Source organism: Halichoerus grypus, chromosome 11 (assembly GCF_964656455.1).
Source record: "Halichoerus grypus chromosome 11, mHalGry1.hap1.1, whole genome shotgun sequence".
In the NCBI taxonomy this organism is placed as follows: Eukaryota; Metazoa; Chordata; class Mammalia; order Carnivora; family Phocidae; genus Halichoerus; species Halichoerus grypus.
Window position 1 is genome coordinate 48,833,575 of NC_135722.1, and position 12,840 is coordinate 48,846,414.

At 58.2% G+C, this 12,840-nt stretch overlaps 1 protein-coding gene across 1 annotated transcript in view; it reads left to right on the plus strand.

The window, feature by feature from the left end:
- The window catches only part of DCHS1 (dachsous cadherin-related 1), a 34,982-nt gene extending 22,902 nt beyond the window's left edge, over positions 1 to 12,080 (plus strand). The window contains exons 6-21 of the mRNA XM_078058449.1: positions 42 to 1,067; positions 1,289 to 1,482; positions 1,696 to 1,792; positions 1,879 to 2,036; positions 2,235 to 3,099; positions 3,194 to 3,433; positions 3,523 to 3,648; positions 4,281 to 4,490; positions 5,728 to 6,606; positions 6,726 to 6,839; positions 7,009 to 7,220; positions 7,308 to 7,462; positions 7,656 to 7,786; positions 7,902 to 8,185; positions 8,539 to 8,677; positions 9,011 to 12,080. Of these exons, the coding sequence (XP_077914575.1) occupies positions 42 to 1,067; positions 1,289 to 1,482; positions 1,696 to 1,792; positions 1,879 to 2,036; positions 2,235 to 3,099; positions 3,194 to 3,433; positions 3,523 to 3,648; positions 4,281 to 4,490; positions 5,728 to 6,606; positions 6,726 to 6,839; positions 7,009 to 7,220; positions 7,308 to 7,462; positions 7,656 to 7,786; positions 7,902 to 8,185; positions 8,539 to 8,677; positions 9,011 to 11,622 (7,442 nt within the window). The 3' untranslated portion in view covers positions 11,623 to 12,080. The remainder of the gene's footprint in view (positions 1 to 41; positions 1,068 to 1,288; positions 1,483 to 1,695; positions 1,793 to 1,878; positions 2,037 to 2,234; positions 3,100 to 3,193; positions 3,434 to 3,522; positions 3,649 to 4,280; positions 4,491 to 5,727; positions 6,607 to 6,725; positions 6,840 to 7,008; positions 7,221 to 7,307; positions 7,463 to 7,655; positions 7,787 to 7,901; positions 8,186 to 8,538; positions 8,678 to 9,010) is intronic.
- Positions 12,081 to 12,840: the final 760 nt, after the last annotated feature.

A 12,840-nucleotide genomic window follows, 5' to 3' on the forward strand; every position in this document is an offset into this window, starting at 1 on the left:
GTGCCCCCATCTCTTTCTTGATTCCTCTCTCCTTCCCCTAGGTCGCTTGGGGTCTGTGACCCTTGCCCTATCAGGCGGGGATCCCCGAGGACTCTTCTCCTTAGATGGGGCCTCAGGGCTGTTACAAACACTTCGCCCTCTGGACCGGGAGCTGCTGGGACCAGTGCTGGAGCTGGAGGTGCGGGCAGGCAGTGGAGTGCCCCCGGCTTTTGCTGTAGCTCGGGTGCGTGTGCTGCTGGATGATGTGAATGACAACTCCCCTGCCTTCCCTGCACCTGAAGACACAGTGTTGCTGCCGCCAAACACTGCCCCAGGGACCCCCATCTATACACTTCGGGCTCTGGACCCTGATGCAGGTGTTAACAGTCGAGTCACCTTTACCCTGCTTGCTGGGGGTGGTGGGGCCTTCACTGTGGACCCCACTACAGGCCATGTACGGCTTATGGGACCTCTGGGGCCCCCAGGGGGGCCAGCCCATGAGCTGGAGTTGGAGGCCCGAGATGGAGGCTCCCCACCCCGCACCAGCCACTTTCGACTACGGGTGGTGGTACAGGATTTGGGGACCCGTGGGCTGGCTCCTCATTTTGACAGCCCTTCCTACCGTGTGGACCTGCCCTCAGGCACCACCCCTGGAACTAAGGTCCTGCAAGTGCAAGCTCAAGCACCAGATGGGGGCCCCATCACCTACCATCTTGCAGCAGATGGGCCAAGTAACCCCTTTGGCCTGGAACCACAGAGTGGTTGGCTATGGGTGCGAGCAGCACTGGACCGTGAGGCCCAGGAGTTGTACACACTGAAGGTAATGGCAGTGTCTGGGTCCAAAGCTGAATTGGGGCAGCAGACAGGCACAGCCACCGTGAGGGTCAGCATCCTCAACCAGAATGACCACAGTCCCCGCTTGTCTGAGGAGCCCACCTTCCTGGCTGTGGCTGAGAACCAGCCCCCAGGGACCAGCGTGGGCCGGGTCTTTGCCACTGACCGAGACTCAGGACCCAATGGACGTCTGACCTACAGCCTGCGACCGCTGTCAGAAGACAGCAAGGCCTTCCGCATCCACCCCCAGACTGGTGAGCACTGGGGCCCAAATTCTGAGACCTCATAGCCTCATCCTCAGACTGGTGAATACCCAGACAGAATCCCCAGACCCCTGCCATGAGGACCAGGACTGAGCCTGGACTTTCACCCTGGCATTCCCTCCCACACTCCCTAAACCCCAGCTTCTTAGCTGCAGGCCTCAGGCTGTACATCCCTAGCTACCCCATACATGATCCCTATCCTGCACTCCCAGGAGAGATGACCACACTCCAAACCCTGGACCGAGAGCGGCAGAGCAGCTACCAGCTCCTGGTGCAGGTGCAGGATGGGGGGAGCCCACCCCGTAGTACCACAGGCACCGTGCACATCGCAGTACTCGACCTCAACGACAACAGCCCCAGCTTCCTGCAAGCTTCCGGGGCTGCTGGCGGGGGCCTCCCTATACAGGTATGTGAAGTGGCAGGACTCTGCCCTGAAAAAGTGTGAGAGGCAGTGGGGGCTCCCCACAGAGCTGTAGGTATAGGTAAGAGAGACTGGCTCTTGGAACAGGTGTGAGAGCAAGAAAGGGGCTCTGCCTGCATTCAGGTGAGGGGAACTTGACCCTGAGATAACTCAAGAACAGGAAGGACACAGCTGTAGGTGAGTTGTGTGTCCCCACAGGTACCAGATCGAGTGCCTCCAGGGACACTGGTGACGACTCTGCAGGCCAAGGATCCAGATGAGGGGGAGAACGGCACCATCCTGTACACACTAACTGGTATGGGGGGTGGTGTGGAGAGAAGGGAGTTGGTGGTGATGGCATGACCTGCTGAGCTCTCACCCTTCTTCCTCTACTGTTCCCAGGTCCTGGTTCAGAGCTCTTCACTCTTCACCCTCACTCGGGGGAGCTGCTCACTGCAGCACCCCTGATCCGAGCAGAGCGGCCACACTACGTGCTGACTTTGAGTGCTCACGACCAAGGCAGCCCCCCTCGGAGCTCCAGCCTCCAGCTGCTGGTGCAGGTACAGCTGCCCTTCCTTAAATCTGTCCACTTCTCTTTGGCCACCGCTATGGGCTTCTCCAAGAGCTACACCTTCACAGAATCCTTATGCCCTCTAGTCGGGCTACCCTGACTACCCTTTCAGCTACCCAGTCGGCCAGCCCAGACCCCTTTTACACGGGTCCCACTGATTCTGTCCTTCCTCTTCGGTCCACAACAGGTGCTTCCCTCAGTTCGCTCCGCTGAGCCCCCACCAGATCCCTCAGAGCCAGACCCAGCGGCTCCAGTGCCCGTCGTGTTGACGGTGACAGCGGCCGAAGGGCTGCAGCCGGGCTCCCTGTTGGGCTCTGTGGCGTCGCCGGAGCCGGCGGGGGTGGGCGCACTCACCTACACGTTGGTGGGTGGCGCCGACCCGGAGGGCACCTTCGCGCTGGACGCGGCCTCAGGGCGCTTGTACCTGGCGCGGCCCCTGGACTTCGAGGCGGGCCCGGCGTGGCGCGCTCTCACTGTGCGCGCTGAGGGCCCGGGAGGCGCGGGGGCGCGGCTGCTGCGCGTGCAGGTGCGCGTGCAGGACGAGAACGAGCACGCGCCGGCCTTCGCGCGCGATCCGCTGGCGTTGGCGCTGCCGGAGAACCCGGATCCTGGCGCAGCGCTGTACACCTTCCGCGCGTCGGACGCCGATGGCCCGGGTCCTAACAGCGACGTGCGCTACCGCCTGCTGCGCCAGGAGCCGCCGGTGCCTGCGCTTCGCCTGGACGCGCGCACCGGGGCGCTCAGCGCACCGCGAGGCCTGGACCGGGAGACCACACCCGCCCTGCTGCTGCTCGTGGAAGCCTCCGACCGGCCCGCCAACGCCAGCCGCCGGCGCGCAGCGCGCGTCTCGGCGCGCGTCTTTGTCACGGATGAGAATGACAACGCGCCCGTCTTCGCCTCGCCCTCACGTGTGCGCATCCCCGAGGATCAGCCGCCCGGGCCGGTGGCGCTGCACGTGGTAGCAAGGGACCCGGACTTGGGCGAAGCCGCACGCGTGTCCTATCGCCTGGCAGCTGGCGGGGACGGCTACTTCCGGCTACACTCCAGCACCGGTGAGTTGGGCCCGGAGGAGGCTGGGGCGAGGGAGGGTGCTGATGTGAAGAGAGTGTTGACATTTCCTTCCAACCTGCCCTACCGCTCACCTAGGAGCGCTGTCCGTGGTGCGGTCCCTGGACCGGGAACAGCGAGCTGAGCACGTACTGACAGTGGTGGCCGCCGACCACGGCTCCCCGCCGCGCTCAGCCACGCAGCTCCTGACTGTCAGTGTCGCTGATGTCAACGACGAGGCACCCGCTTTCCAGCAGCAGGAGTACAGCGTCCTCTTGCGTGAGAACAGCCCGCCTGGCACTTCTCTGCTCACTCTGCGGGCAACCGACCCAGACCTGGGTAAGACCTGAGGGGATGAGTGGAGAGGGTCACTGGGCAAGAAAGGGTATATTTACCCTCTGATCTCCTTCCATGCTGCCCCTCCTCAGGGGCCAATGGGCAAGTGACTTATGGAGGCATCTCTGGCGAAAGCTTCTCCCTGGATCCAGATACTGGAGTTCTCACGACTCTTCGGGCCCTGGATCGGGAGGAGCAGGAGGAGATCAACCTGACAGGTACACATTGACAGGACCCCAAAAGCCTGAGGTGTTGTAAGCACCAGTGTTACATGAGCAGAACCCCCAAACTACCCTCTAGAAGCTTCCACCTATTATAGCACAGCTTGTTATATTTTTGGATCCTTTTGGGGAGGCAAGAGTTGGGCAGATTGCAAGGTGATCTGACTTTTAGGCTGTTACCGTTGTGATCACACAAACTCTTAAATACATAATGCCACAGCTCTGTCCTGTAGGATTCCCTCAGATTATACTGTGGCCATCTAACAGAAAAGCATATTGATAGTGAGTACCATAGAGGTTAAGTGACTTATGCAAGCTAACACAGCTTGGAAGCGGTAGAGCTAGGGCTTGAACCCACATCTTTTGATACCTTATTTAGTGCCTTTTCTGTCACATTACCACTAATCTTTCTTGCACTAAGTATGGGAAGTGGGGAAAAAAAAAGTCTTCTGACATGTATGTTTATGTGTGTATGTACACATGTAGGCACCCATGTGCTTGCAGAGTGTGGAGAGATGGACATTTTCTGGTTCATATGTGCACCTGGTGAACATGTGTGAACGCTGTGTGGTGTGGGTTTATCCATGGATGGGAGCAGGCTACATATTACTGATTTTGCTTCCCCACAGTGTATGCCCGGGACAGGGGCTCACCCCCGCTGCTGACCCATGTCACAGTGCGAGTGGCCGTGGAGGATGAGAATGACCATGCCCCAACCTTTGGGAGTGCCCACCTCTCCCTGGAGGTGCCAGAGGGCCAGGACCCCCAGACACTTACAGTGCTGCGGGCCTCTGACCCAGACGTGGGAGCCAATGGGCAGCTGCAGTACCACATCCTGGGTGAGAAATGTCCCACATTTGCTAATCTAGCACCACTTGCCCAGATTTACTCCTTGTGGGCTTATGTCAGCCTCAGTGTGTCTGGGTTTCCTTTCCCTTTTCTTGGTCTTCTACCTTTTCAATCATGCATATATGTGTTTCTAAGTGTCTCTTTTTATACCTCTTCAGCTCTTTATGTCTCTCTGTGTCTCTGTTTTTATTTCCTGTTTCTTTTCTTTTTCTTTCTTGTTTCTCCCTGTGGAGCACTTGTTCTCAAACTTTTTGGTCTCAGTAACCCTTAATATTTTTAATTTTTGAGAACCCTGAAGAGTTTTTGTTTATATGATATCAGTATTTATTGATATAATAATATGATATTATAACAAACATATAAATACATATGTATAATAAACACATTACATCAATATTTAGTATATTAGATATTAAAGCTAAGAAAAATCTTAAAACACCATTGTAAAACAACCAGTGAAGTATCCTGCTTACTGTATTTCTTCATAGGCACAAAGAAATATTAGGGGTTCAAATAGTTTGTTGGACAGCAGTGAGATTGCAAAGATTATAGCAGGTGTAACTAAAAGTAAGCCAGTAAAAACTGAATGAGTCAGGGCACCTCGGTGGCTCAGTTGGTTAAGCGTCTGCCTTCAGCTCAGGTCATGATCCTGGGGTCCTGGGATCAAACCCCATGAGCCCCACGTCATCGAGCTCTTCGCTCAGCAGGCCGGCTTCTCCCTGTCCCTCTCCCTGCTGCTCCCCCTGCTTGTGTTTCCTCTCTCTCTGTCAAATAAATAAATAAATAAAATCTTTAAAACAACAACAGCAACAAAAAACTGAATAAGTCTTTGAAAATACACGTTTATGCTCTAAACTTTCTATCTATATTCTAGAAGACATAAGAATTCGTAAGCACACATTCCATTACTATACAAGTGATGTCATCACTTGTCATGAAGCATTTTGACTCTACATTTGTGAGATACTAAGAATTTAAAAGGGCATATAATGTTTTAGTATTACTATGAAACTAGTTTTGATTATATACTCCCTGAAAGGAGTCCCCAGACCACACTCTGAGAACAGCTGCTTTATAGTATCTTCCTTTACCATCTGTGGTTCTCCTCTCTTCCTTTCTCCCAGTTTCTCTCCCCTCCACCCCTTCCCATTTGCTGTTGCCTATATATCACCCTCACTCCCATGGGCTGACACATCTTTGTCTATGTGCACATGTACTTCTCTGCAGATGGGGACCCATCAGGAGCCTTTGTCCTAGACCTAACTTCTGGGGAGTTTGGCACCATGAGGCCACTAGACCGAGAGGTGGAGCCAGCATTCCAGCTGCGGATAGAGGCCCGGGATGGAGGCCAGCCAGCTCTCAGTGCTACTCTGCTTGTGACAGTGACAGTGCTGGATGCCAATGACCATGCCCCAGCCTTCCCTGTGCCTGCCTACTCTGTGGAGGTGCCTGAGGATGCACCTGCAGGGACCCTGCTGCTGCAGCTACAGGCTCATGACCCTGATGCTGGGGCCAACGGCCGTGTGACCTACTACCTGGGTACAGGTGCAGCAGGAGCCTTCCTGCTGGAGCCCAGCTCCGGGGAATTACGCACAGCCACAGCCCTAGACAGAGAGCAGTGTTCCAGCTATGCCTTTTCTGTGAGTGCGGTGGATGGTGCAGCTGCTGGGCCCCTGAGCACCACGGTACCTGTCACCATCACCGTGCGTGATGTCAATGACCATGCACCCATCTTCCCCACCAGTCCCCTGAGGCTGCATCTGCCCCGCCCAGGCCCCAGCCTTAGCACCCCGACCCTGGCTCTGGCCACTCTGCGAGCTGAAGACCGTGATGCTGGTGCTAATGCCTCCATCCTATACCGGCTGGCAGGCACGCCACCTCCTGGCACCACCGTGGACTCTTACACCGGTGAAATACGTGTGGCCCGCTCACCTGTAGCCCTGGGCCCCCGGGATCGTGTCCTCTTCGTTGTGGCCACCGACCTTGGCCGTCCAGCTCGCTCTGCCACTGGTGTGGTCATTGTTGGGCTACAGGGGGAGTCTGAGCGTGGACCCCGCTTTCCTCGGGCTAGTAGTGAAGCCATGCTCCGTGAGAATGCGCCCCCAGGTGGGTCCTCAACCATGCCTCCCAGCTTTGTATCCCTGGATGGGCTGGGGTTACTCACTAAAAATGTCTGGTAAACTCCCTCAGTGCTCACGGTCCAACCAATACCATCCTCTCTGCAGGGACTCCCATTGTCTCCCCTAAGGCTGTCCATGCAGGGGGCTCAAGTGGACCAATCACCTACAGCATTCTCAGTGGGAATGAGAAAGGGACATTTTCCATCCAGCCGAGTACAGGTAGGGGGCAGGAACAGGGGCTCTGTGAGAGGACAGGCTCCTGGGGGTGCTCCTCTTTGGGCCCGAGAAGGCCCTGGTTGGGGAGGGGCTGCCCTTGAGGAAGGGGCATCAGAGAGGAAGTCTCCAGGGCAAGCAAGGGCTGTCTGTGATGCTTTCTGCCTCCCCCCAGGAGTCATCACAGTTCGCTCGGCAGAGGGGCTGGACTTCGAGGCCAGCCCACGACTGCGACTGGTGCTGCAAGCAGAGAGCGGGGGAGCCTTTGCCTTCTCCGTGCTGACCCTAACCCTGCAAGATGCCAATGACAATGCTCCCCGCTTCCTGCGGCCCCACTACGTGGCCTTCCTGCCTGAGTCCCGGCCCTTGGAGGGACCTCTGCTGCAGGTGTGGGATGTGATGGGAAGAGGGGGGCAGGGCTGGCTAGACTTGTCTGTGGCCAGCCCAGTGCCAGCAGCCTCCTCCTCCCACTAGGTGGAGGCAGATGACCTGGACCAAGGCCCCAGTGGACAGATCTCCTACAGCCTGGCCGCATCCCAACCAGCACGGGGTTTGTTCCATGTAGACCCAGCCACAGGCACTATTACTACCACAGCCATCCTGGACCGTGAGATCTGGGCTGAAACACGGTAAGGCCTGGCCCTGTAGGTTCCAAGACCCCATCCTGGCTCCATCCAGTTTCAAGCCCAGCCCTGAATCCCTCTCAATCTCTAGGCCACATCCTGAGTCCCCCAGGCCCCCAGGCTGTCGTGAGTCCTCCTAGCCCTGCCCAGGGTTTTCCCTTATCCCCAGGCCCCACCTCTGATTGTGCTCTGTGTCCAGGCTGGTACTGATGGCCACAGACAGAGGAAGCCCAGCCCTGGTGGGCTCAGCTACCCTGACGGTGATGGTCATCGACACCAATGATAATCGCCCCACCATCCCCCAGCCCTGGGAGCTCCGAGTGTCAGAAGGTGAGGGCTCGGGAAAGTGAGAGGTAGAGAGGGTGGTAGGGCAGCACTTTACCCCACCCTGGGGCTCCAGGGGTGTCTTGGACCATGCCAAACACACTTGTCCCATGTATTGCAGATGCACTATTGGGCTCAGAGATTGCACAGGTAACAGGGAATGATGTGGACTCAGGACCGGTGCTGTGGTATGTGCTGAGCCCATCTGGACCCCAGGATCCCTTCAGCGTAGGTCGCTATGGAGGCCGCCTCTCCCTCACGGGCCCCCTGGACTTTGAGCAACGTGACTGCTATCACCTGCAGCTGCTGGCACATGATGGGCCTCATGAGGGCCATGCTAACCTCACAGTGTTTGTGGAGGATGTCAATGACAATGCACCTGCTTTCTCACAGAGCCTCTACCAGGTACTGATGCCCCCAGCTGACCCCACACCTGGGCCCAGGGTTGTTCATGTTGGAAGGAAGTGGCAAGGCTAGAAGTGTCTGAGGTGGGCTGGATGTTGGAACTGACCTGAGGATGGAGCCCTGGGGATGGGAGGGTCCCATCTCAAACCAGCCTTCCAAGTTCTAGGAACTATGTCCAGGTTCTTCATCCTGTGCCCAGAAATGGAGGAAGGTGGGCAGTGTGAACACTGAGTATGGGCTTCAAGCTGGCATGGATGCCAAGCAGGGCTCATGGGACCAAGCTCCAGAACACAGGCTGAGTGGACAATAGGGCAGCTGGGAAACAGCCATAAACACTTGTCCTCACTCCTCAGGTGACACTGCTTGAACACACACCTCCAGGCAGTGCCATTCTCTCCGTCTCTGCCACTGACCGGGATTCAGGTGCCAATGGTCACATTTCCTACCACCTAGCTTCCCCTGCTGAGGGCTTCAGTGTTGACTCCAACAATGGTACGTCCTTCCTAGGATCTGACCCCTTATCTTTGACCATGATGGGCCATATTTTGACTCCATTCCTAGAATTTGCCTGAATTCTTAACTCCTGGATCTCTGACCCAGTGAGAACATTTTCCCTCCTTTGTCTCTGTTTTAAACTCTGTCCTGACCACATGTCTAGAAGCCATTTCGTGAATCCTGGAGACCATTCCATAAATTCCCAGCACATAGGCCATTCCCTGGAGTCTGACTTCCAAGGCCATTTCTTAGGCCCCCAAAGGATCACCCCTGTACTCACCTACAGCGTCTGCTGAATGCATATTTCTCTCCATTCCCTTCTCATCTCAGGGACTTTGTTCACAACAGTGGGGACAGTGGCCTTGGGCCAGGAGGGGCCAGGAGTGGTGGACGTGGTGCTGGAAGCACGAGATCATGGGATGCCAGGACGGGCAGCAAGAGCCACAGTGCATGTGCAGCTGCAGGACCAGAATGACCACACCCCCAGCTTCACATTGCCACACTACCGTGTGGCTGTGACTGAGGATCTGCCCCCTGGTTCCACCCTGCTCACCCTGGAGGCCACGGATGCCGATGGAAGCCGCACCCATGCCGCCGTGGACTATAGCATTGTCAGTGGCAACCGGGGCCGAGTCTTCCAGCTGGAACCCCGGCTGGCTGAGACTGAGGAAGGTAGTGGACTAGGCCCCCAGGCACTGGGCTGCCTGGTGTTGCTTGAGCCTCTAGACTTTGAAACCCTAACCCAGTACAACTTAACTGTGGCTGCAGCTGACCGGGGGCAGCCTTCTCGCAGTTCAGCCGTGCCTGTCACCGTCACTGTGCTGGATGTCAATGACAACCCCCCTGTCTTCACTCGAGCGTCCTACCGCATGGCGGTTCCCGAGGACACACCTGTTGGAGCTGAGCTGCTGCACGTGGAGGCCTCTGATGCTGACCCGGGTCCTCATGGCCTTGTGCGTTTCACCCTTAGCTCAGGCGACCCTTCTGGGCTCTTTGAACTGGATGAGAGCTCAGGTGCCTTGCGACTCGCCCGCCCCTTGGACTGTGAGACCCAGGCTCGACATCAGCTTGTAGTGCAGGCTGCCGACCCTGCTGGGGCACACTTTGCTCTGGCACCAGTGACCATCGAGGTCCAGGATGTGAATGACCATGGCCCAGTCTTCCCACTGAGCTTGCTCAGCACCAGCCTGTCAGAGAACCAGCCTCCAGGCACCCTTGTGACCACTCTGCATGCGATTGATGGGGATGCTGGGGCTTTCGGGAGGCTCCGCTACAGCCTGTTGGAGGCCGGGCCAGGGCCTGAGGGCCGTGAGGCATTTGCACTGAATAGCTCAACAGGGGAGTTGCGGGCACGAGTGGCCTTTGACTATGAGCACACAGGAAGCTTCCAGCTGCTGGTGGGTGCTGCGGATGCTGGGAATCTCTCAGCCTCGGTCACTGTGTCTGTACTGGTGACAGGGGAGGATGAGTATGACCCAGTATTCCTGGCTCCGGCTTTCCACTTCCAGGTGCCAGAAGGTGCCCGGCGTGGCTACAGCCTGGGTCATGTGCAGGCCACAGATGAGGATGGAGGTGCCGATGGCCTGGTGCTCTATTCCCTTGCCACCTCTTCCCCCTATTTTGGTATCAACCAGACTACAGGTGCCCTGTACCTTCGAGTGGACAGCCAGGCACCAGGCAGCAGAACAGGCACTTCTGGGAGTGGAGGCCGGACACGGCGTGAGGCACCACGGGAGCTGAGGCTGGAGGTGGTGGCACGGGGGCCTCTGCCTGGTTCCCGGAGTGCCACAGTGCCCGTGACTGTGGATATCACCCACACTGCACTAGGCCTGGCACCCGACCTCAACCTGCTATTGGTGGGGGCTGTGGCGGCCTCCCTGGGAGTTGTGGTGGTGCTTGCACTAGCAGCCCTGGTCCTAGGGCTGGTGCGGGCCCGTAGCCGCAAGGCTGAGGCAGCACCTGGTCCGATGTCACAGGCAGCGCCCCTGGCCAGTGGCTCTCTGCAGAAGCTAGGCCGAGAGCCACCCAGCCCACCACCCTCAGAGCACCTCTATCACCAGACTCTCCCCAGCTATGGTGGGCCAGGAGCTGGAGGACCCTACCCCCGAGGTGGCTCCTTGGACCCTTCACACTCCAGTGGTCGAGGCTCAGCAGAGGCTGCAGAGGATGACGAGATCCGCATGATCAATGAATTCCCGCGTGTGGCCAGTGTGGCTTCTTCCTTGGCTGCCCGTGGCCCCGACTCAGGCATCCAGCAGGATGCAGATGGACTGAGTGACACATCCTGTGAGCCACCTGCCCCTGACACCTGGTATAAGGGCCGCAAGGCAGGGCTGCTGCTGCCAGGTGCAGGAGCCACTCTGTACCGAGAAGAGGGCCCACCAGCCCCTGCCACAGCCTTCCTGGGGGGCTGTGGCCTGAGCCCTGCACCCACCGGGGACTATGGCTTCCCAGCAGATGGCAAGCCGTGTGTGGCAGGTGCACTGACAGCCATTGTGGCTGGTGAGGAGGAGCTCCGTGGCAGCTATAACTGGGACTACCTGCTGAGCTGGTGCCCTCAGTTCCAGCCACTGGCCAGTGTCTTCACAGAGATTGCCCGGCTCAAGGATGAAGCTCGGCCATGCCCCCCGGCTCCCCGTATTGACCCACCACCCCTCATCACTGCTGTGGCCCACCCAGGAGCCAAGTCTGTGCCCCCTAAGCCAGCCAGCACGGCAGCAACCCGGGCCATCTTCCCACCAGCCTCTCACCGCTCCCCCATCAGCCACGAAGGCTCCCTATCCTCAGCTGCCATGTCTCCCAGCTTCTCACCCTCACTGTCTCCTCTGGCTGCTCGTTCACCCGTTGTCTCGCCGTTTGGGGTGGCCCAGGGCCCCTCAGCCTCAGCACTCAGCGCAGAGTCTGGCCTGGAGCCACCTGATGACACAGAGCTGCACATCTAGCTGTGGCCCAGGCTGGGCCCCGACCTGGGATGCGCACAGCGTCCCCAATGCAGGCCCCATCTGAGCCTGCCCTGGGCAGCCTCGGACCATGATTGACCACGGGGGAGGCCAGCTCCCCATCCTAAACCCCTCCAGTGAGGGTAGGTCCCACATCTCACCCGGCCCCATCAGAGCACAGTGCCACAGAGGCTCTGTTGGGCACTGACCTGGGGCCAGGTCCAATGCGGGGAGAAATATGAAGGAGGCAGCAGCCCTGGGTTCTCCTCAGTGAGGGCTTCCTGCCCTGCACCAGCACCCTGAGGTGGAGCTGAGACTTTATTTATTGGGGGGTAGGGGGATGGGGGAGGTCCCTCCAACCTATTTGGGCCCAGCTCCTTTGGGTTCCACTGACACCCCTGCCCCTGCACAGAACCAAGTGCCAATTCTCACTCTGGAGCCTTAATAAACTGCAGTTTGTATCCAGTGTCCGGCTGTATTCTGTGGGGGCCGTGGGGCGGGGGGATGATTGCCAGGCATCTGATACATTGTGGACACCTCAGGGGGCACAGAGGGGTGGTGGACACGGGCATCTAGGGTGGGGATGGCCCTGGGAGCCCAAGCCGAGCCTGAGGCTGAGTGTCACATGTCTGCAGTTGGCCTTTCCTACTCACAAGGGCTGGGAAGCCAGACAGAAGGCAGACAGCAGGGGCTTCCTTAAGGCACTGACATAGAGAGGGATTGGCTGGGTGAGGAAAGATCTTGGGGATGGCCAGCTCTAGGCCTGAGGGTCCACATGGAACAAGAGCTCACGTCTCTTGAGCCTTTGCCACACCAGGCTCTCTGCTGAGCGGTGTGCCTGCTTTATCTCTGTACATGTTCACTGCAATCCTGTGAGGCAGAGCACTTTAAATATAGCCGCTTCCGTATTCTAAATGAAACCTAGGCTCCGAGAGGTTGGGTGCTTTCCCGATATCATACAGCTAAGGAGGAACCCTGGTCTGTGGGTCTGTGTGCCCCAGGGCCCCTTCCTTAAGCACTGCCCTATACCCCTTGATGAGTGCCAGCTGGACTCCGGCAGCCGGGGCGGGGGTGGGGGACGGTGGCAGGGGTGGGGTGGGGTTTGGAGCCCAGGACGAACCCAGTGCGGGCGGGGGTCGGGGAGAGGCGTCTGGAGCCCGGACAAACCCAGTGCTGGCGGGGCCGCAGAGGAAGGATCGGGCGGCAGCCCCACCCATCTCC